General features: G+C 40.2%; 1 protein-coding gene across 3 annotated transcripts in view; it reads right to left on the minus strand.

Annotated features, from left to right (window-relative positions):
- CGRRF1 (cell growth regulator with ring finger domain 1) overlaps nucleotides 1-27,602 on the minus strand; it is a 107,729-nt gene that overhangs the window by 57,325 nt on the left and 22,802 nt on the right. For all 3 annotated transcript variants that reach the window (XM_069208544.1, XM_069208543.1, XM_069208545.1), the window contains exons 3-4: nucleotides 13,906-14,083; nucleotides 5,430-5,577 (exon numbers count right to left, since the gene is read on the minus strand). In XM_069208544.1, coding sequence (XP_069064645.1) covers nucleotides 5,430-5,577; nucleotides 13,906-14,083 — 326 coding nt within the window. The remainder of the gene's footprint in view (nucleotides 1-5,429; nucleotides 5,578-13,905; nucleotides 14,084-27,602) is intronic.

Below are 27,602 nucleotides of genomic sequence, written 5' to 3' on the forward strand. Positions count from 1 at the left end.
TGTCTGTGTTGACCCGGGACGCGTGTTAAACCACTTGCACTTTCCAACAAATGCCTTTCTTTTTTTCTTCTTTTCAGACAATTGTTAAAAAGCGGTGTCAGCCAGTGGTAATTAGCACTGTCTCTCTCTGAGTGTTCTGTCAATGTTATATCCACTTAGTAAAGCACAAAGAATCACACCCAAAAGTGTATGCTGGCGCTAGGCCTACAAATAACCCGCATAGATCACCTAAAACAGCCAAGTTTTGAATTTGGCTAAATTAGAGCAACAGCGAGATTGAATGGAAGTGGATTCCGTGCCTTGTGGGCAGTGTAGGAGAGCACTCTGTCACCATGTCTCAAGGCACAAATGCGGGGAATGGTCAGAAATGCCTTATCGCTGGATATTAGCGTGCACGTACGATAATGAAAGCCTAATTTATCTTTCAAGTACAAAGGAGCTTTACCCATCAAAAGTTTGTTGTTAAGGCAGCATATTTTGAAAACAGTCCGCTGTCTAACCGGAAGCCATTGATGGGCTCTGAAATTGGGCGCAGAGGGAGAGCCTGCCAGAAGGTTACAAACTGGGAGGGCAGCCGTATTTCGCACCACCTTAAGTTTGGACAGAAGGGTGCCGTTCCCTTCCGTAAACAAAGCAATGCTATAATCAAAATGTCCGATTACCAGAGCCTGGATCAGCGTTTTCCCAGCTGATGATAGAAGCCAAATGAAGACTTTCCTCAAAAGCTGCATGGTAGCAAAGCAAGTTCCTCTTATATCAGTTATTTGACTTTTCATAGACAGCTCCTGATCTGATTTAACACCCATATTTTTTTTGCGGACTGACTTGGGCAGGGGGCCAACCCCAGTTCAGGAGGCCACCTGTCAAGGGACCACAGGTAAACAGCAGAATTGCAGTTTTCTCACTGTTCAAATTAAGACAGTTCTTTGACAGCCGAGCCCACAATACTCCTTATGCAGCACGAAATAGGTGCTTAGCACCGTCAATGACCTGTCCGAGAGAGATGATCAACTGGGTATCATTAGCTTAAGAGATTACTTCAAAACCAGATGCTTTAACAATCTGAGCCAAAGGAGCAACATAGATGTTAAACAGTAACATAGATGTTAAACAGCCTCAGTCTCAATGATAAGCCCTACAACACACTGTTGATGGATCCCATGCGAGATCTGAATGGATCCAGAATAATTGTTTGTGTTTGGCCTTCTAAAAGCAAACCACCCTTCAAGGGACATTACCTCTGACACCAGTTTCATGCATCTACTAATCAATGTCGCATCAGAAACCGTATCGAAAGTTGCTGAAAGATCTAACAACACAAGCATAGCAGGGACACGTGCATCCAAAGAAAGAGAATGGAATCTGTGACTGCAACCAGTGTAGTCTTTGTGTTGCGGGCAGCTCTAAATCCCGATGGGAAAGGATCAAGAATAGCAGGTCCTCCAGAAATGCCATGAGCTGTTTACTAACACAGCTTTCCAGCACTTTCCTCAACAGCGGAAGGAGAGCTATGGAACGATAATTAGAGAGGCCTTTAGGATCTGCATTGGGTTTTGAGTACAGGGGATACCAGAGCAGTCTTCCGGGCTAATGGTAATTTAGCTGACCATAAAGAGAGGTTAAATAGGGATAAGATGGAAGGGGCTAACACCACTGCTAGATTGGCCAAAATCCTAGGGGGACATACATCCATAGGTGAGCCAGATTTGGCTTTGATCAGTAACCCTAAAATATGGTCTAGAGTGAGAAGTTCAAACCTGTCCCAGTGCGGAGTAGAATCACTAAGGGGCACCGTCTGTAAGATGGAGTTGATCTGAACCTGATTAGTCGAAAATGTATTTTATGTGGCATCAATCTTGTTCTTGAAAAAGTCAGCTAAGGTGTTACATAGTTGTTGAGATGCTGGAATGATTGAGGCACAGGCACGAGCCTTTATTAAATTATTGAGCACTTTATACAGCTCTTTAGAACAGTTGCCCGCATTCCTAATCTTGCTGCAAGTAAAACCCCTCCTAGTTTTTCTGAAAAGGGCAGGATATTCAGATAGAGCAGATATATAAGCTGCTTTGCCATTTACAGTTTTTGAATGGTGCCAGCGTTTTTCCAGCTTTTTGCACCCTGCTTTCAGAGTACTTAGTTCAATAGAAAACCAAGGTGCATGAGGCCTGGAAGGGACATGTTTGGAGTGTTTAAGGGGTGCCATTTTGTCGAATGCTGTGGACAAAGCATTGTGACAGTTATTTAATGCTATATTAATGTCTGAATCCCTGATCTCAGCTATCGGTGAGAAAACCTTAGAGAACCTTTAAGGTTAACAATCGGATATACAATAATTCCACTCGCACCCTTTACCCAACACATTGGGTGTTTTGTTTTGTCACGCTTGTCCGGACCACTTGCGCATGCTATTTCTCCTTTTCAAATTGCTTATTTATTACAATTTTATTTAGCAACAACTTATATGTTCCTGGGAGTTGCTCCAAACTGCACATCCTATTTTCTTGTGCATTGCATGTTTCAGACACTTGTTGTATGTAGCTCAGTGTCTCACAGCACCTGTCTGTCTCCGTTTAAAATTAAGGGCCTCATTAAGAGTTTGGCAGAGGGGATTACTCCATCACAAATGTGACAGATATCCCATCCACCGTAATACAAGTTACATTATATCCTCTACGGAGGACGGGATATCTGTCATGTTTGTGATGGAGTAGTCCTATCTGCCAAACTCGTAATCAGGCCCTAAGTGTTGTCGATGACTATCTTCTCACCGTTAATTTTCTTAGTGGCATCACAATTTTACTTTCTTACCACAGTAGGCTTTTGTGTATAAATAACCACCAAATTTGTTTTATTACATTTTCCATTTGTGATCCCTCCCACGTTGACGCAGTCACTTCTCATTGAGTAACTGGGTGTTCTTTTTTCAGTGGCATTTGGACTATATACTCATGCACTGTACTCTGTTTCGTTCAACCCAATACCATGCAAATATCAGACCTTGTTTGAGTTTTTCTCTATGTAAATACTGACAATGTGTGTCCTGCAGGTGATTGGATATTCCTGAATTTAATTATATTTCTATAATCTATATTTCAGATGACAGACTCTACCAGGAATTCTATTTCTTTGACAATAGTTTAAAGATATAATTATTGATTGTGTAATCTGAAAATACTGTTTTGGTATGACTTTATTTATTTTTGTTTGTTATTGTTTAGAGCACATTTTGGTCATGAGATCACTAGCGGTTTTCTCTTTATTCCATTAACTTATCTAATTGGAAAGCTTTTATTCAGTCCCCTGGAGTTTTCATCAATTCTAATGGGTCACTTTGTGTTTTCTTCAAGTTGAATGGGTAATTTTATGTTTCATTTTTAGTACATTTCTTACAATTTGTCCATTTTCATTGTTTATTTTTGGTAGGAACTTATGTGATCATGTTTGTTACACACCCAATTGATTTCAGTTTACAACTTTTTCCTTTCATTACTTTTCTTATCTACAATTGCTCTTTTCTTTTGGTTTTCTGTTCCATCTTTTAAATACACTGAGCTGCTGAAGAAATTAGTTTCTTCTAAGAAAACGACCCAAATGGGATTTATAATCTATATTTCTGTTACGTTTTATTTCCTTCCAATATCATTTTTAGAATTTTTTTAACTCCTTTCTGTCTTTGTTCTCTTTTTATTATGATAGTGACTACTGTACATTGGCTTTTGTTATTAGACATTGGCCCTGATGAAGCGCCGTGTGTGGCGAAACATGTTGGCTGACGGTTGCTCAATTCTTGAAAAATAAAAATTTACGGTGTAATTTTCCCTGTACCTTCTTGTGAATATTTTTATTAAGAGACCTCAAAATCTAGCCTTTTTTTGTAGCCATATGTGGGATTGAAGGTTTTACCATGCAGAACCTTTGAGGTCGGTGTGTCAAACCTTTGATGAGCCTCTGTATCCCTCTCATTTCCAAAAATAAATTAGCAGATATTACTCTGACATAACTGCAGCAGCACTGTTATTTAATTTCTTTGTCCTGAAAGTACTTCCTTAACTGTTGTTGATATTTGTAACTTTGACACTAATGTGTCTTGGATAATGAAATACTCCCTTCCTTATATTTGTTTTTATATTATCAAAGCCTTTCTCACTATGATCATTTGGTACAGCTAAAGACGGTTATTAAATCTGGTCTACAACTGCCTGCACTACTTTTTGCTGCCACAAGTCAAGTAAATGCAGTGTGATGTTAATAAAATGAATTAAATAATTTCCTAGGGGAGGTAGAAACTTCAAAAACCTTTTACTTTTGGACTGTTTACAAATATTTTGTATCTTGGTAATAAATCAGGATCGGCACCATTAGCCCTATTCAACAGCTCCACTTGTGGTAGCCAAGAGATCTCTGCCTATCGTGAGTTGCTATTATTCATTTTATGTCCCTTTGCTTACAACTCATGTGCACTGCCCCGTCATATTTTGATATTCTTGGAGCACCTTTTTTTAAAAGAAATATTTGAATATGGTATAAAGTTTCACTGACTGATCACATGTTGGACTTTATGCTTGATACTGACTAGAAAATATTACTTAGAGAGGACTTACTCAGACTCTCGGGACGTAGACAAAGGACTTACAAACAATTTGTAATAACCACTGTTTAATTGCTGATCTCATTAGCCGCCTTTGGATGTTCAGAATTTAGGAACAGGACTGTATTCCTTTGTGTGCTCTTTGGTAGTATAAGCCTCTCAACAATGCAATTCACTAAGGAAAACATATATGCCAATCACAAAGCTCATGTTTTTTTTTTTTTTTTTTTTTTTTTTTTTTTACTTTTTCTACTGGGATGGGAGCATTGTTGGTCAGGGAAGGAAAAAGGTATTATTAATATCACTACCCATTACAATTTGTAAAGTTTTAGCGCTGCATATACAGAAGCAGTTTTCCCTCTACCACAGGTCACTGTGTTGTGAGGATTTTGAGATCTTGTTCTGAGTTCGCATGGTAGCCCCAAGTGATAGGAATTGAAATACCAAATGCAAACATATGCTTAAAAAAAGTAGTCACATTCAAAAACGTCTGAAAATACTCTCAGTATGAAGTTTTACCCAAGTTAAAATTATAGTCCTGAAAATATTTTTTGTATAATTTCTGATGTTATTGCACTGATAATTGTAGATGTGGCCATAAGTAAAGTCAAGTGTGCGGAAAGCTTAACCACCTATAGCGTACTGAATGTATTCATTTCATGTTTAAAAAAAAATCTTTTAGGCAACACACTTCACATTATGAAAACGATTTTGGTGGCCAAAATAAACAGATTTAAAAAAAAGCTCAAACAAAGATATCAAGCTTGTGATACATTGATACACATTTCATAACATGACTGACCAGTAACTGTTTATTTTTCATAACTTTAAATTTACTTACAATGTCATACACCTCTCGGTCATCTTCATTTGCCAATGTTAATAGAGCAACCAGTGGATAGCGGGTTCTAGGAACAGTACCAAAATCTTCAATTTCTTCATCTTCTGGTATCTGACACAATTTATCTTCTTTGGAATTTAACTCAACACTTTCAATAATGTTAAGGAAAAATTAATTACTGACACTAGGCATCTGTATTATTACCTACAGTTCCATTTACACATCTGTCAAAAACATCACAACATGACCAAGTATAAAACATGTATTTTTCATTGTAAAGAGGGAACGGTTCTAGCTCTATGGTGAAATTGAATACCTGTTTATTAAGGACAAAGCAGAAGAATCCATGACAAATGGCCAACTATAATATTGGAATTGGAAATTTCTTAACTGAGATTGGCCGTTTCAAAGGTACACCACATCTGCAAACCCAATAAGCCAAAAATCGCAAGTTTGCTTACTGACATGGGTGACGTATTTCGATTATTGCCGACCTATTCCCAAGGCCCTTTAATATTTGTCGGGCGCACCAGAAGATTATCCATAACTGAACCTGTGTAGCTGACAAATCCATTTAGGGTACTGCCATTGCAAACCGGTACCCATGACCAAAGGACTGCCCTGGATCAAAAGGGTGACCCTCCAGGGCACCAACTTACTTGACTTGAGTCACACTCAGGCTCCTAAATCTATATTACAGGAAAGCAGAATTGAAATAATCTGCATTACCAATATCATTATATCTTGGTACTGTGAAAAGGCTCCAGGGAATATTACAAGAACAAGTCAAACGTGTTGATCATTGTTCAAAAGTAGTGGATGCCATAAAAGAAAATAATGACAGACTTGTTTTTCAGTATAATTTATTTTGAAAAATCAAACAAAGATCAACAGAAAACAAGCATAATGGGTTTCTATGTTTTGTATAAATTTAAATAAGAGTTGGGTGGAAAGGTCATTTCTAATTGAGTAGCTAAAGACTCATACAATTGAGTAGTTCCAGAGGAGGCTTGTAAAAGGTTTTCAACTATTCCTTTTGAGTCACCATAAGCAAATTACGAGAACAGCTACAGGGGCTTTATCAAAACCAGTCTTCCAAATGTTTCCAAACCTGGGCTCCGTGCCCATTAAGTCTTGAGAAAGTTTCTCCATTACAAATGCCTGCCAAGGTTTACGGAATCACAGTGCAAGCCCCAGTAGCCCTGTTCGTGCCCTCCACCTGAGGCAGTCTTACAACCAACGAGGTAAACCTCTGGTCTTCTCATATCAATAATCCCAAAACCTCCTTCTACAACTTCTTCCAGATTGTTTGTATGTACACACATTACCACCAAATATGCAGAAAGGAAACCTCCTCTATCTCGCATCCAGCAATTATTAGAAAGTAAAGTGGTATCAATGGTACATTATTCTGTAGGCGGATTCACTATACAGGACGATTTGAACATCTGTGAAATAGTATCCCACAAATCAGACCAGTCCTTATACCCAAGTGAATTACCTAGAGATGACCACCTTCATCGCTTCTACAAAACCCATGTGTATTCTTACAGACTCTTCTAGGATGTTACGTCGGATGTTATACATATTGGAAGCCCGAGGTACCACCATATTTTCTAATGTAAGTTTCAAACTTTGTCTGTGGTGTGGTCGCACCTTTCTTAATGGATGGGTACTGTCCCCAGTGGCATAATTGTAAGTACTGCATTGTATCAAAATTATGTTACCCCCAACCCCGCCCCCAAATCAGATTGGCTCTTGATAGAATAAGTCAAAGCACAGCGGACATTCCCTGCTCTTCTAATTCCTGAAGGCCTCCATCTTCATTGTAGGTAAAATGCTGGGATTGTCATGAATAGGTGGGTTAAATGACAGGAAGGATTTCAGTTATCTCCTAGCCACTACCCTATCCAGGACAGACTTCACCAGTGATGCCTGGTATGTGTTTCATGGCTTATGGCTTCTAACCAGCCATGCAAGGTCCTATAGTGACCTACCTAGTATTTACAGAAGTCCACACAATGCACTCCCTAACTACCAGACATCTTTACTGAACTGTGCCATACTATCTGCCCATAAAAATAAAATCAGTTTTCCCTGAAGTACAATGAGTTCAGACAAGCCAAGTTTGGAACAGATATATTAAGTGGGGTAAGCCATTCATTTTCAGAACATGGACACAGCCTAGCCAAGAAAAGCAGGCACCAGCACCGAAGATATTCTAAAATGTGGCTGTGCAATTGAAGTCAATTAGCTGCATAGCAGTACTCCAGTTGGCTTGCCCAAATACTTCAGATTCACAAGTACCTACATCATTGAGCAACTTTGTTATAGCTGGTAACTCAGTAGGACAGATACATTTAGAAGTGTGGATGTGTTTATTTACTCAGGATTCCCGACACTCTAAAAAATAATCAAGTAATTCAAAAAGTGTAGGTACCGACTTCTCCGGTTGTGTTAGTGTGAGCAGCACATCATGGACGAAAAGACACTCTTTGTATGTCTGTCCACTAAATCTGGACCCCTTTATATGTGGGTGATTTCTGACTTCTATCACAAGTGGTTCCACCACCAAGACAAATAACAGGGGGGAAAGCAAGCATCCCTGCCACATCTCCTATATTAAGAGAAAGCTATCTGACTGCCTGTATAAACTCTAATGCTAGCATATAGGGACACATCTGTAGCCAACACCTATGCTAGCATCAGGGCCTGTCCTATCTAGATAGGGCCAGCTCTTGCAATCAAATACCTTCTCTGCATCAAGGGACATCAAAAACTTTGGAATGTAATCCTTATAGCTTTGTCCACTAGGTGTGCTGTCATTGTTTGATAACCTCCACTTAATCTCAATTAGAAAAAGTCATTAGAACATTAAGGGGGTTATTCTAACTTTGGAGGAGGTGTTAATCCGTCCCAAAAGTGACGGAAAAGTGACGGATTTACCACCAGCCGTATTACAAGTCCATTATATCCTATGGAACTCGTAATACGGCTGGTGGTATATCCGTCACTTTACCGTCACTTTTGGGACGGATTAACACTCCTCCAAAGTTAGAATAACCCCCTAAATCTATGAGCCAGAAGTTTAGTGAAGATTTTACCATCTGAATCACCAGAAGGTGATTGGCCTCAATGATGTACATTCCTCGGAGCCTCTGCCCAGCTTAGGTACTAAGGTGATGTACCTTACATTGAAAGCATTACACCCACTTTCTGCACTAAACAATTACTGGTCTTATTCATTTCAGTGCCCATCTGTAGGAAAAACTATTTTTTAAATGCCAGCAGGAAGCACATCATGGCCTGGCATCTTGCAGGGACTCATATTTTTAATGGCTATGAGTGTCAATATCCTATTAATGTGTGTCGTAACAGCCTCCATACCTTGCCTTGCTAGGAATAGAATTGTATATGGTCAAACAAAGACATTTATCTCCCTCAATTTTCTTGCTCGCAAGCATAAAGTGACTGGAAGAAGGTTTTAAAAATGACTTGTTCTTCATGTTTAAGTGCCCACCTGACCTTGCCTCTAATATGCCAGAATGTAGTCTCGTTCTCTGCACTCGCAATTGTCTGTTCAACATATGGATTGCCTTATTCCTCCTCTCTCAGGCCAAGCATTTCAATTTCAGTAAAGGCTCACTGCTCTATTTGTCCTGAATGCTGACAGTTGCATTTTACAAGGTCTTCCTACAGAAGATAACTGGAATAAAAAAAAAAAAAATGAAATTGAGGTGAAAAAACAGCCCTTTTTTCCACGTTTTACTCTGTAACTTTATCCTGTGATGTCAGATTTTCAAAAGTAATACACCGTTACGTCTGCTGGACTCCTCTGGTTGCGGGGATATATAGGGCTTGTAGGTTCATCAAGAACCCTAGGTACCCAGAGCCAATAAAGGAGCTGCACCTTGCAATGGGTTTTCATTGTATACCGGGTATACAGCAATTCAGTTGCCGAAATATAAAGAGTGAAAAATAGGTATCAAGAAAACCTTTGTATTTCCGAAACGGGCACAAGATAAGGTGTTGAGGAGCAGTGGTTATTTGCACATCTCTGAATCTTGGGGTGCCCACACTAGCAAGTGAAATACAGGGCATTTCTCAAATAGACGTCTTTTTTACACACTGTCTTACATTTGGAAGGAAAAAATGTGGAGAAAGACAAGGGGCAATAACACTTGTTCTGCTATTCTGTGTTCCCCCAAGCCTCCTGATAAAAATGGTACCTCACTTGTGTGGTTAGGCCTAATGCCCGTGACAGGAAACGCAACATGGACACATCACATTTTATACATTAAAATCTGATGTGTTTTTTGGAAAGTGCCTAGCTGTGGATTTTGGCCTCTAGCTCAGCCTGCACCTAGGGAAACCTGTGCATTTTTTAAAACTAGACACCTAGAGGAATCCAGGATTGGGTGACTTGTGGGGCTCGCACCAGGTTCTGTTCCCCAGAATCCTAGGTAAACCTCAAAATTTGGCAAACAAAACACTTTTTCCTCTCATTTGGGTGATAGAAAGTTCTGGAATCTGAGAGGAGCCACAAATTTCCTTTTATCCAGCATTCCCCTCAAGTCTCCCGATAAAAATGGCCCCTCACTTGTGTGGGTAGTCCTAGTTCCCGCGACAGGAAATGCCCCAAAACACAACATGGACACATCACATTTTCCCAAAGAAAACAGACCTGTTTTTTGCAAAGTGCCTAGCTGTGGATTTTGGCCTCTAGCTGAGCCGGCACCTAGGAAAACTTAGCAAACCTGGACATTTCTGAAAACTAGACACGTAGAGGAACCCAGGATGGGGTAACTTGTGGTGCTCTCACCAGGTTCTGTTACCCAGAATCTAATCTGAGGGGAGCCACAAACTTCCTTCTACCCAGCGTTCCCCCAGACCAAACGTCTAAATTATCAAATACAAAAATACACTTTTTTTTGCGGGATGGTGGGGGGTGGGGTGGTCACCTGCTTTTTGGTCCTGGGCTCAGCAACCATATAGGGAAACCTACCAAACCCAAACATTTCTGAAAACTAGACACCCAAGGGTGTCCAGGGAGGTGTGACTTGCGTGGATCCCCCAGTGTTTTCTTACAGAGAATCCTCAGCAAACCCTTAAATTTAGCTAACAAAAATCACATTTTTCCCACATTTCTGTGTGGGGTCAGTGCACCGGCACAAATTTCCTAACAACCAATGTTCCCCTCAGTATCCTGGTAAAAATTATACCCCACTTGTGTAGGTGGGCCAAGTGCCTGTGACAGGGATGAGCCAAAAACATGTCTAAAATGAGGGGGAACCAAAGTGGGTCCAAAAGGGTAGTTTGGAAAAAAACATTTTTGGGCTGACAAGTGGGGCAGAATTTTTATCGGTATAGATGCGACAATGCTGGGTGGTAGGAATTTTGTGTATTCCTGCAGATTCTGGAAGGTTCCATCACAAAAATGTGGGGAAAGTGTGTGATCTCCAGCAAAGTTGGAGATTTGCAGGGCATTGTGGGTAAGAAAATGGTTCGGGTGCATGTGAAGCACACCACCCTGGACTCCCCCAGATGCTTAATTTTCAGATGTGTCTAGGTCTCGTAGATTTTTCTACATGGCAGCGTCCCAAAGTCCAAAAGGTGCAGCCCTCAACATTCCAAGTGGGACAATTTTGAGAATTAGACATGCTCTCATGGGCCAAATGTAAAACCAAAACCCCAAATAATGAAATGTTCTCCTTCTTGCCGTAGGATAAGACGTTTTAGTGTGCCGTGGGGGGTAGAGTTGAAAGACTGTTACCCATTTCAGTTGGGGTGGGGGCATAACCATGCCCATACTGGTTGGTAGCCACCACCCCACAATTTATTTTTTTAATCCCTGGCATCTAATAGGCATTATGCCCCCCCGGGGTGTGGATCGGGGGTAATTGCCCCATCTGCCCACCGGTGGGCAGAACAACTTTGTCCCCCTTTATTTGGGGTGGGGATATGGCCATACCCCCACCCTCTTTTTGGAAACAAAATCTTCCTTGGTGTCTGGTGGGCTTTCTGCCCCTCTTGGGGGCAGATCAGCCTAATTAAAATAGGCCGATCTGCCCCAAGGGGAGCGACCCTTGCCTAAGGGGTCACTCCCCTTATAAATGTAAACAACAACAAAACAAATCCCTGGTGTCTAGTGGCATGTGCCCGATTGGCCTAATTAATATAGGATAATCTGCTCCCAGGGGGGCAGAAAAGACCTAATAAAAAAATTGCCCCCGGGAGAGACCCTTGCCTAAGGGGTCGCTCCCCTTACAAATGTAAACAAAAAAAAAACAAATCATTGGTGTCTAGTGGCTTCTGCCCCCCCTGGGTGCAGATCGGCCAAATTAATTTAGGCTGATCTGCCCCTGGAGGTGGGGGTGGGCAGATAAGGTCTAATTATTAAAATTGCCTCCTGGGGAGCGACCCTTGCCTAAGGGGTCCTTCCCCTTATACAAATAAACAAACAAAAATAAAATCCCTGGTGACTAGTGGCATTCCTGCAGGAATGCTCTGAGAGACATGAAAATGGAAGAAAAAACCTTTCCTTCTCTTTCATGCCTCCCTGACCTCCCCTGCCCCTGTACAGAGGAGAAAGGAATCTGTTTCTCCTCTGTCGCGCTGGAAGCCATGCTTCCAGGGCGATGGGAGGCGACCTCTGATGAGGTCAGCGCACAATCGCGAGCTGACATCATCAGATGTCACTGGGGAGGGGGTCAGGGTTAGAAGGGGAAGTGATTCCCCTTCCAGCCCCGCCCATGGGAGAGGGGTGGGAGGCACTTGGGGGGGGGAGTGCTAGCGCTTCCCCCGAGGGCTGGGTGCAGGATGTAATGGTTACGTCCTGGGTTCCCAAATGGTGCTGCACAGGACGTAACCGTTACATCCCAGGCACCCAAGGGGTTAAAAATGAACCAAACCACTTGACTGCAAGGGCATCCAGACATTCATGTAGCTTCTTATAGTCTGTAGATCATGATGTTATAATCCAGGGTATCATATGCTGCAGGCAAATCCAAATGCATCACAATTGCAGGGCCGTCGTTGTCTAAGACTTTGAAAATAGAAATTTTGGCATCACTCAGCAATGCTTGAGTATCTGAATTGGTTCTGAAACCAGATTGTCAATTTACAAGAAGGTGGTTACATTCTACTTATTAGTAATACTGTGTGGTGGCAGCTTTTTCAAAATGTAATGTGTGAAAGGAGCATTTGAGAATTTTATGGATTTTCGTTTTTTTCTGTTACTGGGTTAGCAAAGGTAGCACCTATTGTTATTTAATCTGTCCAGGAGCAGTGCTCGATTTTAAAGCACTGTTTACAAAATGTTTGATTAAAGTGGCAATAACTGCCTTTTACTCTTTAATAATTTTGTAGCTACAAAGATTACCATCATGTGCCATTACTTTGGTTATTATTTGAAGCATCTCCTTTGTCTACATTTTTTGGAAGTCAAATTAAGAGTGAGTGGCTGTGATCCTACCCTTGTGTAGTTTTTTTGTTTTTGCACCTTACTAGCACTTAAGCAAGGACCTAGAACTCTTAGCCGTGTCTTCAAAATATTAGAACAGTTTGACAATTCAGTGATTTGGTTCTTTGAGTAGCAATAGAAGATAGATCTGCTGTATCTTTTAGAGTTGCGAATAGTTCCTTTCAAACATCAGCCTTAAGGAAACAGTTAAGGTAAGATTGAGATAAAGTCACAAGATGGTCCCACGTTGTCAGGGACAACGTGTTTAATTCTTGGTCTTTTGTATAATAAGCCATCCATTTCTGATGATCAGCCCTTATTTTTCTGCATTAGGCGTTTACTGAGAGCAAAAGAGGAAACCACACAAAGCAGAAACACAGAGGTTGAAAACAATGGAAAAATATCATAAAGGGAGAAAGCAGGCACTTGCAAGATTGAGATTATGAACTAGTGTATGTCTGGTAGAGGATTAAAGAGACAAGAGGTGGAATAAAGACTATGCAGCCTTGGTATTGGGAGTGCCCATATTTAACAGCACTGACTGCGGACATCCAAGCAAAGCTTTGAGCAACAATACTCATTCTTTCACAAATCAAGCACTTACCACTGAAGATTCTGTTGTCCTTGTTCATCACAATTTAACCAACAAGGCTAAAGTTATACATAACACTGGTTTTAAAAGTACACTGGCATGGGATGCTGGTGTACATGATGATATGGATATATCCAGTGACCTTACTCTGGAGCAGCCAACACTCCCACACATCCTGCATGGTGAGACTCAATGCTCTATTCTAAGGATCACTTCAACACTCATTGCAATAATAAAATAATACCATCATACATCTTCAAGATCAAGTAAAGTTGAAAAGAAGAGTTATGGTGGGGAAATATTAGTAAAATATTTATGTTAACTGGTTGTACATGTTCAATAATACATGAACTCTGTGTGCACACACAATCCTAATTACTACTTCTACTTTACTTCACAGTACAGTTAAAGTCAAAGGATACTTATGTTGAGCTCGATAAAGATATTCACTGTCCAAAGCCTCCTCCAAGTTTTGTGGCACCCGGATCCGAAAGCAGTAAACATGTTTCTGTAGAGCTTCTTGAAGTTTTTGAACACTACATCCCCAATAACATGTGAGGGTGCAGTTCTCAAGACAATCAAGTTTCAACGATATACCACCTGTGAAATAACAGGAAGAACATTGCCGTCAGGGTCATTGAAATTATGCACCAATAGAGGACTAAATTAAGCATCAAGGTTGAATAAATTATAGAACAAGAAATTGTAATTAATATGCTATATTTCAAATAAAGAGGCAAATGTAATTGAAGGCACCTACTTTTTAAATTTTCTTTTTATCGTAATGCAAAAGCCATGGTGAAAACCAAAGTCATTCAGTGAGGTAGCAATCCCACAGTTACAAAACTATGTGCAGTATAGACTTGTGGTACAAACTTGTGGTGATAAACTTCCAACCCTAAGCTTCATGAGTCTTACCCCTAAACACAAAAATGAAACATCTTACAGAAGGACATAGGAACCCGAAGAATACCAAATAAAAAGTATGGAGGAGTAAGCTTCTTCATTTTGTCCAAGAGTCACAAGACTTTCAACCAGACAGGAAAAGTCAGGTCTATACATTCACTTCCCATGTAGAACAGCACAAAGCACCAAACAGACAGAAATCGTCTCTATCACAAGTGAAATGCCTTGTAGGTCTCTTTAAGGTCACAGTTTCCCAGAGGTTTAGATGTCTCAAATGGAGTGTTGACTCAGAGGTCTTGTCCCAGTGTTGTGTGATAACTATCTTGGCTATCAGTAATAAAAGAAACTCTAATTTGCAAAGTATGGCAGTGGTTTCGTCCAGAAAACAAAATAAGAAAAAGCCACCTTCATATATGGTTCCAAAAATACAGAATCCTTAAATGAGAAAAAAGAGTTTATTGAATCTTTTGTGCATATGTACTGTCCTTGTTTGTTTTTAATAGTATGATTGTGATGATTTGTATGTAAGGTTCTCTAAATGTTAATCTGTTTTTGTCATTACTGGCCCAGGAGTGATAGGGTATTGTGTATATACATCTATAGCACTGAAATATACAATACATTGATTATTTGATAAATGGATGAGAAAGAAATTGTTATAAAACATATGGAGATGTATACATATGTAGGATGTTGGCTTGATGATTTTTTTTTTCTCATTTAAGGATTGCATATTTTTGGAACCATATATGAAGGTGGGTTTTTCTTATTTTGTTGATGTATTTCCCCTGTCCCACTTCTATATCATTTAGTAGGGGAACCGTGGCTTTGTTTTGAGTGGACTCGTCCAGTCCATCAGGTGGAGATCCAAACCTACTGTGCTGGGGTCAGCAGGCATGGGGAAATCTACATAGTTAATGGCTGCCAACACCCCCTTCCAATATGCTTCAAAACGAAGAACACAACAAACAATTAAGGAGTGTTGTACCAACATTTCTATATAGTCTCCAGCATGTACTAGGTGTCCCTGGTAACATCATCTATAGTTGGTCAGGGATCAAATGCCAACTTGTTATTTTAAGGGGCTATTCTGTTTAAAAATGTGGCTAGTGATATCCCTCTAAAGATCTCCCAATAATTTCCATACCTCCTCTTCCCCAAGTATTTAATCCCATCTTTCCATATATTGCCAGCTGAAGTCTCTTAAAAAGTGAGTACCAGCCTCCAAATCTCTTGCACTAGCTCTTAGGTTAGGTACAGGCAAAGATTGTAATACTTTTCTTACAGGGTATTCTCTAGCTCACTGTTGTACTCCATGTATCAAAGGTGCATCTGTTGTCAGCAAAATCTCTTACCGTCTAATATCCAAAATCTTTTTTGCAGGTTGTAAGGAACCTAATGTACAAGGTCTTAAACAAGTCCTCTTTTGTGCAGCAGTCCTCCTTTCTCCATGGTTGTATGCCATCCTGATGGGGAGACTTCAAGTTATAGTGAATTAAAGTTTGTGGGAAAGAAATGTTATCAGTCCCCTTGTGGTAGTCTAGGATTCCCAGGCCTATAGAGGAGTGTTTGTGATATTCCTACATTACAGGTTCTGCAGTCTTTGCATGCCAGGAAACCAAATCAGGTGTGTCTAATACTTTTGGACTCCTCTGAGAACATTCACTAAGAAAATGCAATTGCGCTGCTCTAGAGTTCCATCTAAACTTCATTTTTAAAATGGACTTGTGAAATTGAAAAAAAACACAAAAAGCAGTCTACACAGAATATTTATCTTTACTTCTGAGATCCTGTCTAGGCATTATAAATAAGGAAATAATCTCCACTGAAGCACATCCTTCTTTACATCCTGCAGCAAGACTGGAAAATGAGTGCCATATAAGTGTATCGATATGTGTAGTTAACTAGACACGTTAATACTTCAACGTGTTAGTGACAATAAGTAGTCTATTTTTCAAATGGGCAACACGGCAAACAAATAGTAAAAACTTTTGTAAGTCATTGTCATGTCTTTGGGGTGAAAGAACATTCCATAGACCCCTAAGGATAAGATCTGGTACAATGCTTTTAAAAAGCCTGTGAGTGAATGTACAGTCGGTTTACTCACCCAGGTGAGACAATGTTATGCTCTGAATATTATTGGACATGGATGTGCTCCTCTCTCCTCCCTCCTCCCACTTACCCTTGGAGATGGCAGGCGGCACTCGTACCCTCTGTGTATGTGTGCGCCTCAGACATTCCTGACTCCTCTGTACTGGTTGTGGCTTCACTCCACTCAGCTTTCAGGAAGTCAAGAGGTGAGGGAACCGTGTTGCAGGATGGGGAGCTGCTGGTCACCAGAGGCAGCTCCCATGCCCCCCTTTCCGTGAGAAATACCAAAGGGTGAGAAAGGATGCTGAAGAGGAGAGCAAGGCAAGTTGAACCATTGTACCTGCTGAAGGAACCCTGGACTCAACCTATAAACCATGCCTGGATTTGTTGTGGTGAACATTAATTGAACAACTACTGATCACTTCCGGCTTAACAAGCAAATAAAGTCACTGTTCAGCCGTGCTGTGTGTGTGAGGGAAAGCCACTACTGCTTCTCCAAGGCATCAATAATGCCATTCCGCTACAGTAAGTTGCCATCTACAAGCATTGTCTTCACACAATCATAACTAGGCCCTCTTCAAGCTTGTTTAATAACTGGTTGGCTCCCTTACCTGTACCTATAGGGCAGTCTTGGGCTCAGGTGATAAGGAAGCGCAAAAAGAGCACAGGATTCTCAGACTCTTGTTTCTTCAAGGAATGCTAAACTGATCACTGATTTCTTCACTGACAATCTATCCCAGCCTCTGCTACCCAGGATCACTCCCCTCCTCCACTGCTGCTATTTGAACTTGTACTTCGCGAAGGGAACTTAAAGGTTGGAATTCCTGCTGCAAGTTAGCTGATTCCTAGTAATCAAAGTGAAGCTATCAATGCAGCGTCTGGAGATTGGCTGCACTGTGTACAGGGCATTTGACACGAGATGTCGGAAATGTCCTAATGCAAAGTTATTCTGTAGCACAGTTGGCAAGCTCCTCTCTTGTGTTTGATTTACCCTCCCTGACATTTTGGTGTGTCAAATAGTGTGAGCCCAGTTTAGAGAGCAAGATAAAACTACGACAGGGAAAGTTGCTGTCTGCTCTAAAGGTTTGCATGCAGGCCACTTTTGATTTGTAAGATTTATCTGCTGAGCCTCTGATAAATGAAGTAGCTCTAAGGTGCTCTCCTAATGAGCACTTTGTTATTTCTGACACTATGCAAGTCTTACAGGTGAGGACGTAAAATTTCATATACCTTTCTGTTTGTATTTTTTTTTATACATGCTTAGAGCACACTAAGGCTTTAGCATTATTGCACTTTAACAAGCATTTTAAATGCACTGCTATTTTGTTATACTGTGTTGTCCACTGCATTTTTAGCCAAACTATTCTAGTAATCATAGCCTCATTCTGAAGTTGGCAAAATGGAGCACGAACTGCAGACCTGACTAAAGCCAACTATCTTACTCTTGTTTCCTGTCACTTCTTCAAGGTCTTCTTGTATTATTCCCACAGAAAAGAGCCTGGCACCTACTCAGTAGTGCCTATTTGCAGTTTCCGTTCTGCGTATTATTTTCTCCATTTGTTTGAATTGAGAAAACGTTTGTAAATGTAACCACAAAATGTATGGAATTTAGCATTACATGCTCCAACTGACCAAAGAGTTAAGATCTGGTCCGTTGATAAGGTGATCAACAGATGCTTTAGCATACATTGCGGGGTCGGTCAGTCTAACCCTTGTAAATTCAATGGAAGTATGTGATACCTTTGGACTCAAATTTTCTGCGTGCAAAATGAAGTCATGCTGAGTCCTCATAGCCTGCTGTCAATAAGTTAGATGAAGATACCCATCCCCCAAATGGGATTAGATTTATTAACTGCCAAGAGAGCAAGATGGAAGCCTTAATTTCCCAGCAAGTTCCATCTTGAGACTGTACACCAGCAATGGCAAAGCCAGAGAAATCTTGCAAATGCTAACATAACTGGGGCAAAACATCAACACAGTCTACTGTTGAGAAGGCTATTCAATATGGTAAGAAAGAGTCCAGTGCAAACTGAAGGCCAAATAACTGATAAGTCTGGGTCAAAACTGGTTCGCCTGTGTATCATATAATCAAGGGAACAAAGTTGCACACAGCAAGTAAGCTGATAGCAAGGAGATCAAGAAAAAGAAAAGGTGGAGGTGTTTCATGAGAAAGGATACTTGCAGATTTAAAATCATGCCCAGCAGCTTAAGCTGCAAGGATCTTGATTTTTTTTGATAAACACATTTTATTGGATTTTTAATTACAAAACAGAGAATGCATGCTACCATACCATACCAAAGAAAATACAAAGATACAGGATTGTTTACAATAAATCTCCATCTCTGTTACCACCCCCTCCTCCACTCACCCCCATTACATCAGTTGTCAATGATGGGCACACCATCCAGTTTGGTAGATAAACCATAATAATCCCACCGTTTACTACACATTTTCAAGAACCGCAGGCTCTATAGATCAGTTCCTTCTGTCCAGCACATCAAACCATGCCAAAGCGCCATTGTGCCAGCTTCGGGGCTGGGGGTTGTTGAGATGAGGGGTCAGGGCTTTTCCACGATTGTGTAATGTCTCTTTTCGCCAATAGGCCATTTTTCATTCAATTCTTTAGCCAGTTCTTGAGAAACATCGAACCCCATGTTCATACACAACAGCCATCTTAACCTGATATACTTCGTATAGATTTAGATTTTGTTGAACTATTTCATTTATCAATTGAATAGGTGCACTTGTCCACAATTTGTTATGGGATTCCACGTTTGGATTTGATTGACTCTTGGAAGATTTAGTGAAACCCAATGTTCATAATGCCAGCAATAATGTCCCTTTGGTCTTCATGCAGAACTTAAGTCCTATATTGTATATAGATTGTTAACAATGCTTATGAACTCCATATAATAAACTTATATGTTATTGCCTGTTCCTTTCCAGCTGCAAGTGCTAAGCAAAATGGGAAATTTCATCGGTATTCATCATGAAAGATCTTGTCCCATAGGTAGTCATTCACTCCTTTGTAGTGTTGTATTTGATGCAAAACAATAGTTCATTACAAATGCTGGAGACATTAGAGCAATTAATGGTCAGCTAAGTCAAAATCGAAGAGGCTTGTCCATCATCTACATCATCCTCTGCACAGGCTTGGCTTCCTGCAACCCTGAGTGTCATACTTTGGGCCATCTCCTCTCCCCCAATAGTTCTGGCCCCTTGATATACCTCTCAAACAAAATTGTTGTCCACAGATTTTCATTTTTGATTTGTGTTTTTGTATCAGAAGGCAACGTAATTTAGGATGGCTAGATATTGCTAATCCGGGCCAATTTCTTCTGGAAAACATTTTTTTAAATGGCAGAGGTGTTGCAGTAATGATGTACTATTTCAGTAATTATGAAACCTATACACTTTATTTTGGTGTGAAAACATAGGTTTTGGGGGTCAAGTAGTCTTATAGAGACAGAAAATAACTCCTCGGAGCAACCCTTCCACCATATTCCAAAATGGCAGCTCTATAATGTGTTTTAGCCATCAGATTGGCAATTTACTTTAATATTGTTTTTGTTTTAGGTTTTCTGTTGATTCAGATTCATAAATATGAGCAAAGCAGGTGGTAGCAGAGGATCTTTACCTCCTGACAGAGTGTTGCTAACTACACAATCTGAGAACTCCTTCAATAAAAGAAATGTGTCATATGCCAAACTAATCCGAAAGAAAAGCTAACATTAACAGTGGCTGGACAGAAGAGAGTTCGAGATGCTGCAGAAATACGGCAAGACGAAGTTCACAATAGATTGAAACTGATGGGTGAAGGGGATCAAATGTTTTACCATGGGAACAACAAGTGCTACAAGTTGTATACAATGGAAAAAAAGCCTGGAAAATAATTGTAAAAAAATAGGAGAAACCAGTGAATCACAACAGGAATCTGAGTCTTCTGAATAAGCAACGAAAACCAAACCCAATGCCCATCCACTTAGAAGATCGATGGCTACTCCTCGTCCACCTCCAACAACTTATCAGAAAGCAGAGAATCTTCAATATGTGTTACCTGTCATTTAGCCAGAACAAGGGACAACAGGACTGATGAAAGAACAAAGTACAGCGTATATGAGTCTCAAAGGGCAAACATGTTTTTATCTGCAGCTAGTTCCTTCCAAGATGGAGTTTTCAGCCGAGCTGCTGATCAAAACAGCAAGCTGAATGTACTTGCAGCAGATTTGTATGCCCAACCGAACTGCATGCATGCATTCATTCGAAAATATGAATGTACAATGAGCTACCAGAAACAACATAACCGCCAGCCTTCAGTTAAGTTTGCACTCTTTGAAAAAGCAAATAAAGTTTTAAAGCCACTCTTGAGTGCTGGCTAAGGGTTCACACAAAATGAGATCAGAGAAATAATGGTCAACATTGATGTAAGTGTATTGATCCATAATAATGAAACTACAAGTTTTCTGGTGAGAATGTACCATGACAGATTTTGTTTTTGTCAGTCTAACAAAAAGAATGAGCCACTTATGGTGTACTTAGCTGATGTGACTCCTGAAGTTCTTGCTGCCAAGATAAGATCACAGGATGCAGTAAAATCAGCTGGAACCATTTTAAGCAATGTCCTGAAAGATTTAGATTTTGGACCTAAAGAAAAGGTTTGTGATGCCCAAGAGCTTTGCAAACCATGGGAGTATACAAGAATGCCTGATGAAGTCTTATCATTTGTTACAACATTCTTTAATATCAGCAAAGCAAAGATGTTACAAACAATTATTTTATTTTTTTCGGACCAGAAGCTGAAAACGTTGATGATGGCTTTGAAGATATAAACGAATAAGTGGAAGACAATCCCATGAACAGAGAAGCTTTTGCTGTGCAAATGTATGGTCTTTTCAAAATTATGTTTTATGAATTACCGTATTTATCGGCGTATAACACGCACTTTTTCTCCCTGAAAATAGGGGGCAAATGATGTGTGCGTGTTATACGCCGATAAAATTTAATGTTTTTTTTTTTCTGAAATTTCCTCTTAAAAAGAGGTGCGTGTTATACGCCGGTGCGTGTTATACGCCGATAAATACGGTACATCACAGCAAAAAAGAAAAGTCCGCTACACATGATGACTGCCCACACAATCTATGACAAGTGAAAAAGTAGAGAGCTAATCACTTAAATAAATAGGATTTGTGTATAAATAAGTTATAATGACATAGTATGAAGCAGGAACTTGTTAGCAGCTCATGCTATAAAATCTTGTGAATCCGACAGCACACCACTTCCTAGTCACTTTACCAGGAAAGGATTTATAATTGCTGCTCTTCCTAATTTTGATTTTAAGGACAGTTCTTCTTTGTCAGGATCATTCAGCACGTATTATACTGCCATGGTGCTTTTTCAAGACTGTACCAATTAAGTAGCTGCTAGAAAACAAGCTGTGTCAGCTGCAGGCATAAACAAACAAAGCTGCAAACTTATAACCCAACTACCTTGCCAACATGTGCAAAATCAATACAAGCCAGTAACACGTCCCTGTCTACCAGAAAGTGGCTGGGGACATGGATCTTCTTCTACCTGAAGCTACGGTCCGCAAAGCTGATTTAACTGAATTTATCATATTGCCTATTTGGTGTGGACTGAAGGATGAAGAAAAGCCAGTTTCTCTATGGGATTCAAGCTCTGATCTTCGAGAATACCATCACACTGAAGAAGGATGCATTTTTACCAGTAATGCCATCTTCAGTCACAAACTATGCACCAATATACAGAGCTCTCATGTGTGCTCAGCTTGAAGACCAGTCTATCCAGAGAGTTTTCTGCGATGAAGGTGTTTCCTATTGTAGCTGACATTTTTATGAGCAATCCAGTAGAATTTGATGATCTTTATCCAATGATGGGCGTTTTTCACATGACAAAAGTTGTGTTACAGTGTGCAGGAAGTTAGCTCAGTGGATGTGGCAAAGATAATGCACTTATTGAGGCTGAAATCTTTGGAAGCAAAAATGTCCAGTCAGTAGTGAGCGGAACTCATTAAGTTCTTTTGTCACAAGGTTCGTCATATCTGAGGCTAAAAAACATTACGTTGGAATGCTTTCTGGAACAAGAATGACAAATTAGGTTTTGCATATCTTATCTCAGAAGTGAACAAGGCACGGGGTGCACTTCATTCAAAAGAAATAATGAAAAGTCAGTTAATGTTCAAAACACTCAGTTCAAAATCAGAGAATCTGAAAACCAAGTTTGTAGAGTTTGTCAAAGAATGTGAAGAAAAATCAGAACTCTGCAAGTATTGGGGAGATGTTTTACACATGATAGCTCTAGAGAAAAACTTGGTACATGCTGATTGGGAAGGTGACTGGGAGCTGCACGTGAAGACTGTGGAGTAACTGATTGCTTTGTTTCGCTAATTTGATTGCATAAACTACGTGGGATATGGGTCCTGGTATTTGGAAAGAGTGAAGAAGCTAAATGCGGAAAACCACACCTCTGCAACAAAATTCATTCAAAGACATTTTATGGTGAAAGACATATATGAACTGGAACAAACAATCCAGAGATCACAGAAAAGCTCCAAGGGAATTGTTGGTCAGACACATAAAAGTGAATATGTTGCTCAATGGCAGCTAGTTTACCATGAAGTCCTTTCTATTTGCAATATTTTTAGAGAGATGACACATTCAAAATTAATGTGCCATTGTAAAACTGTTCCTCAACACAAACTTGTGGGGAAAGAGAGGGTAACGTTTTAATAAACATGCTGACAGCCTTCTTCATTTCATGCTCCAGCAAGGAAACCCCTTAGAAATGACTGAGCCTGTGCTACTACACAACTTTGTGACCAAACGATATGTGAATAACGATATAAAGACACGTCAACTAGATGTCCTGGAACATGGATCGAAACTATGCGCAGATATGAAGCAGGAGAGATTTGTTTTGAAAGAGAAAAAGCTGTTTGACATAATCACTAAAGCTAAACTTTTAGGCTTTAATTGCCATAGTAAGAGTTTTGTCCAACCAGCCACTACAAAACAGGTTTAAAAAAAAAAAAAAAACTTTTGCAAGCACATAGAGAGATGGATGTAGCAAAAGAAAGGGGTGAATTTATCAAGGACATTTTTTCGTATGATCTTCTTCCAACAAAGGCATTATTTGATGGAGATGCTGCAACCAAGCCAGTGAAGAACAAACTCGCACAAGAGCTCGGAAAAAAACCCATCACCTGATAAAATTCAATTGGAAAAGGTGTCCTCACTGAAAACTGTTGTTATTGTGGACTATATGCCATAATTGTGAATAGTCAAGATTTCATCCATGCAAAACTTCGGAGACGTCGTTCAGACTGTTCTACAGATAACAAAGTCAGTGTGCACCTTGCAAAAACTGCACATTGTCTTTGAAAGTTATCTTGAACTACCTGTCAAATAAAGTGAGAGAATCAGACAAATGTCTACTTGTGGAACAACTGAACTTACCTGCATCAAACATTTGACACATATACCGGTGCATCTTGATAAATTCTGGTCATCAACATCAAATAAGGTGAACTTGTAGATGTTAACTGGCGAAAACATTGCTCATGCTTCAGTGGACAATGCATTTCCAATTATTGCAAGTGGAATGATTGTCAATGAGGAGTTGGTGCCTGCAGAGATATATTCAAAAGGTATGGGCCATGTGGTTCAAGCACTTAACAGCAAACTGGAGGAACCTGACCTTCATGTTGTGCCACATACTGAATGGGCTGTCTGAAATGGTTACAGTTGAGTCAATATATTTCCAAATGACACAGACGTTATTATTGTGCTACTCAAATTTGTTGCAATGTTCATAGGTCAAGGATTGTAAGTTACGGATATGTTATGGAATAGGCGGGAAAGGACACAATACCACTTCATATTCTGTAGAAGAAACTTGAGCCAGAAATGCCCAATGTTCTTATCAAGGCACATAGTCTCACGTGTGACGACACAATGAGCAAAACTGAACAAAGCTTGGAGCTTTAACTCCTGAACCTTCAAAAAAGATTTGCTGAGACAGGAGAAGAATGTGACTTTAAAGACATAGAAAAGTACCTTGTGAGTGTGTGGAAAACGAGTTCTGACTGTCACACAATTGACGATCTTCGGTACAGTGAGTTCAGGAGATCAGACCCACTAAGTGAGCTTCCACTGGCGTCATAATTCTGTGCGTGGACATATTGAAAGAGTGTTCTACTTGATCAGAAGATGTGTAAATGTTTTGGATCATGCATATGCAGAGAAAGATCTTTGTGAATTTGGTTGGGAAGATATTGATGGTGTGCTAAAACCTACATAATTTCTAAAGCCTCTTCCTACAGAACTTACACGTACATGTACTTGCAAAATCTGTGCTACAAAAACATGTCCCTGTCAATATGCTCTTCTCAAATGTTCAACATTCTGCGAGTGTACCACAAGCGATTGCTGAAACAAATAAAGTGAATTATGAAACATTGTCTAAAACAGGAGTGGTAAACATAATTTTTTCTTATTTAGATTATGAACATGTATACATAAAAGGATTAAAAACATTATTATTTGTTTAATTTCTATATATGTCTCTTCTTCCTCTATTATAGCCACCATTTTGGAAAATGGCGGAAGGGTTGCTCGGAGGAGTTATTTTTTGTCTCTATAAGACTACGTGACCACAAAAGTCTATGTTTTGACACCCCAAATGAAGTATATAGGTCTCATGGTTCCTGAAATATTACATCATCACTGCAACACGTCTACCCAAGCTAAATTACTTCTCTAATTTTCCAAAAACAAAAATCAAAAATGAAAATTTCTGGACATTTTTTTTTTTTACAGAGGTATATCAGGGGGCCGGGATTACAAAATACAATAGGGTATAGAATGTTATTTGCTCAGCGTTCTCCTGGCTTTGCTTTCTTGCTTTCCTCAGATACTCAGATGGAATATCTCAAGATTGAACCCTACAATAGACAACTCCGATTGACAAGCATTTACTCAATGAAAGGATATTTGTTACTTCCAAGAGACGTTGGCTTTGGCAGAAACCCCTATTTATGAGTTTGTCAAACATTTTATACTGTTAGTTAATCCACATATATTTCTACCATTTTCCACACATGGGTCCGGCTACAGGCCACTGTCAGTGCCTCACATTTTTTTTAAACCAAACATTTTTTTTTCACAAAGGAACCAGGCAAAGCAGCTTTTAAATGTAATGAGTCTCAGTCTCATACATGCATATGTATTCAAAACCATTAGGGTAATATATGTATTAGTGATATATTCAATATATTGTACTGAGTAACATTAGTGAAGGATACATGATCTGTCACCCTGACACTTTTGGGGTGTCTCATGCTGTATGAGTATATATGACTGTGGTTTACTCAGTATAATTTGGGCCGCTACTAAGAAACAATGTGGTATTAACTGGAAGCAGGGAAGGATGTGGAGAAGAAGGGAGGGAGGAGGGAAGGGACCTAGGTCTGTATGCAACCAAGTATGCTGCATGAGTAAAAGCTGCTTGGGTCAAAAATGTAAACATGAGGGCATGTAACTGTATTAGGTTTAAAATCAAGTCAAGATAAGAATGCTAAGAGGGGGTATAAGGTTCCGTCGGGGGAGTGTTGTTTGCCTGGGGTGTTTGTAGAGTCAGTAGATTTGTGCCGCAAGACCCGGCTATAAAGTAGGCCTTTGGGTTACTCTCATTGGAGGTCTTTACTCTCTGCCTCTGCCCACTTAATAAGAGCAGTATGTCCGGCTATAAAAGAGAAAAGGGACTTCATTTTCCAATTTATGGTGATGGTGTATTTGGCGAGAAGGAGTGCAAGGCTGGCACAGGGGAATACCACCTTATCCTTTTTAGAGCCCTTAGATATACAAAGTACCACAGCAACCTAGTATCAAGGGGTGTGTTTAACAGTGATAGTGAAATTCTAGTCCAATAGGATTCAAGTTCAGGACAAAGCAAGAACATATGCTGAAAGTCTACAGTTTCTGCAGAGTACCAGGGGCAGGTGAACCAAGCTTATGGGGAAAAAAGTATTTATATCTGGAGGGGGAGAGATAGGCTGTATGCAAGATGTAAGAAATTTAGCATTCAAGACGTGGCAAGAGTAAGCTAGGGCCTCAGGACATTCCTTTTCATAGACTAGCGAAGAGAGTGGAGTAGAACTGAGAGAGAGAAGGGTTTTGTATAACCACAAAAGATATGGTGTGGCCTAGCCTCATAGTACAGAGGGCCTGTACGAAAGAGTGCACCTCAGGTTCTGTGTCTACGATGGGCATGTGGTGCTGCAGGACATGTTGAAGGGATTGGTGAATAGGTAACTGAGATCATCGAAAGAGAGGAAGTGACCCTCTGTAAACAGGTCCCCCAGGGTTGTGAGATTTGAATTATGCCAATATTTCAGGACCTCTGCCAGAGGATGCCCTGTGGCCCAGGAAGACCCAACAGGGAAATTGCTGGGATTTACAGGTTCAATTCCTTTGTAAGTCTCACGGTGCGAGAGTAGCGCCACAATGCATCCCCTAACAAGTAGGAATGGGTGCTAGGCCAAGGTGCACTGGAAATCAGGAGCCAGTTAAGTTCTTCCCATGGAAGTGGGTTTCCAGCGGCACAAATCTTATCAAGAGAGAAGCTCACTAGCCTATACTGAGCCATTGTTGTTAGCCAGAGAGAAAATATAGCTCAAAATTCAGAGCTCCCAAGCCGCTCCTCAACAGAGTGAGCACTACTCTGCATCAAACGGTATGCCAAATGAGTTCACCAAACAGTTTACTTAGACTACAAAAGAACTTACTCTGCAAGGTTGGGGCCAGGCTGGCAAAGCAGTGTAGTAGGCTCGGTAAGACCACCATCTTTAAAAGGGCAGTACAACCTACAGGAGTGAGTGAAAGAGTCTTATAAAGCACCACCTGGAATAGAGGACAAATACTGCCCTCATCAAATTTCCATTCAATATGTCTTGGTTTGTATGATAAATCCTAATCCAAAGGTGACATAAGGTGGCACCCTACCATTTCCCATTTCCCAGGTCTATTAGTCTCTCTCGGAGGTCAACCAATTACCCTGAAGACTAGAGGTGGTGGTGAGGTCCCTGAAGGTCTGGACAATGGAGGA

Source organism: Pleurodeles waltl, chromosome 9 (assembly GCF_031143425.1).
Source record: "Pleurodeles waltl isolate 20211129_DDA chromosome 9, aPleWal1.hap1.20221129, whole genome shotgun sequence".
Classification (NCBI taxonomy): domain Eukaryota; kingdom Metazoa; phylum Chordata; class Amphibia; order Caudata; family Salamandridae; genus Pleurodeles; species Pleurodeles waltl.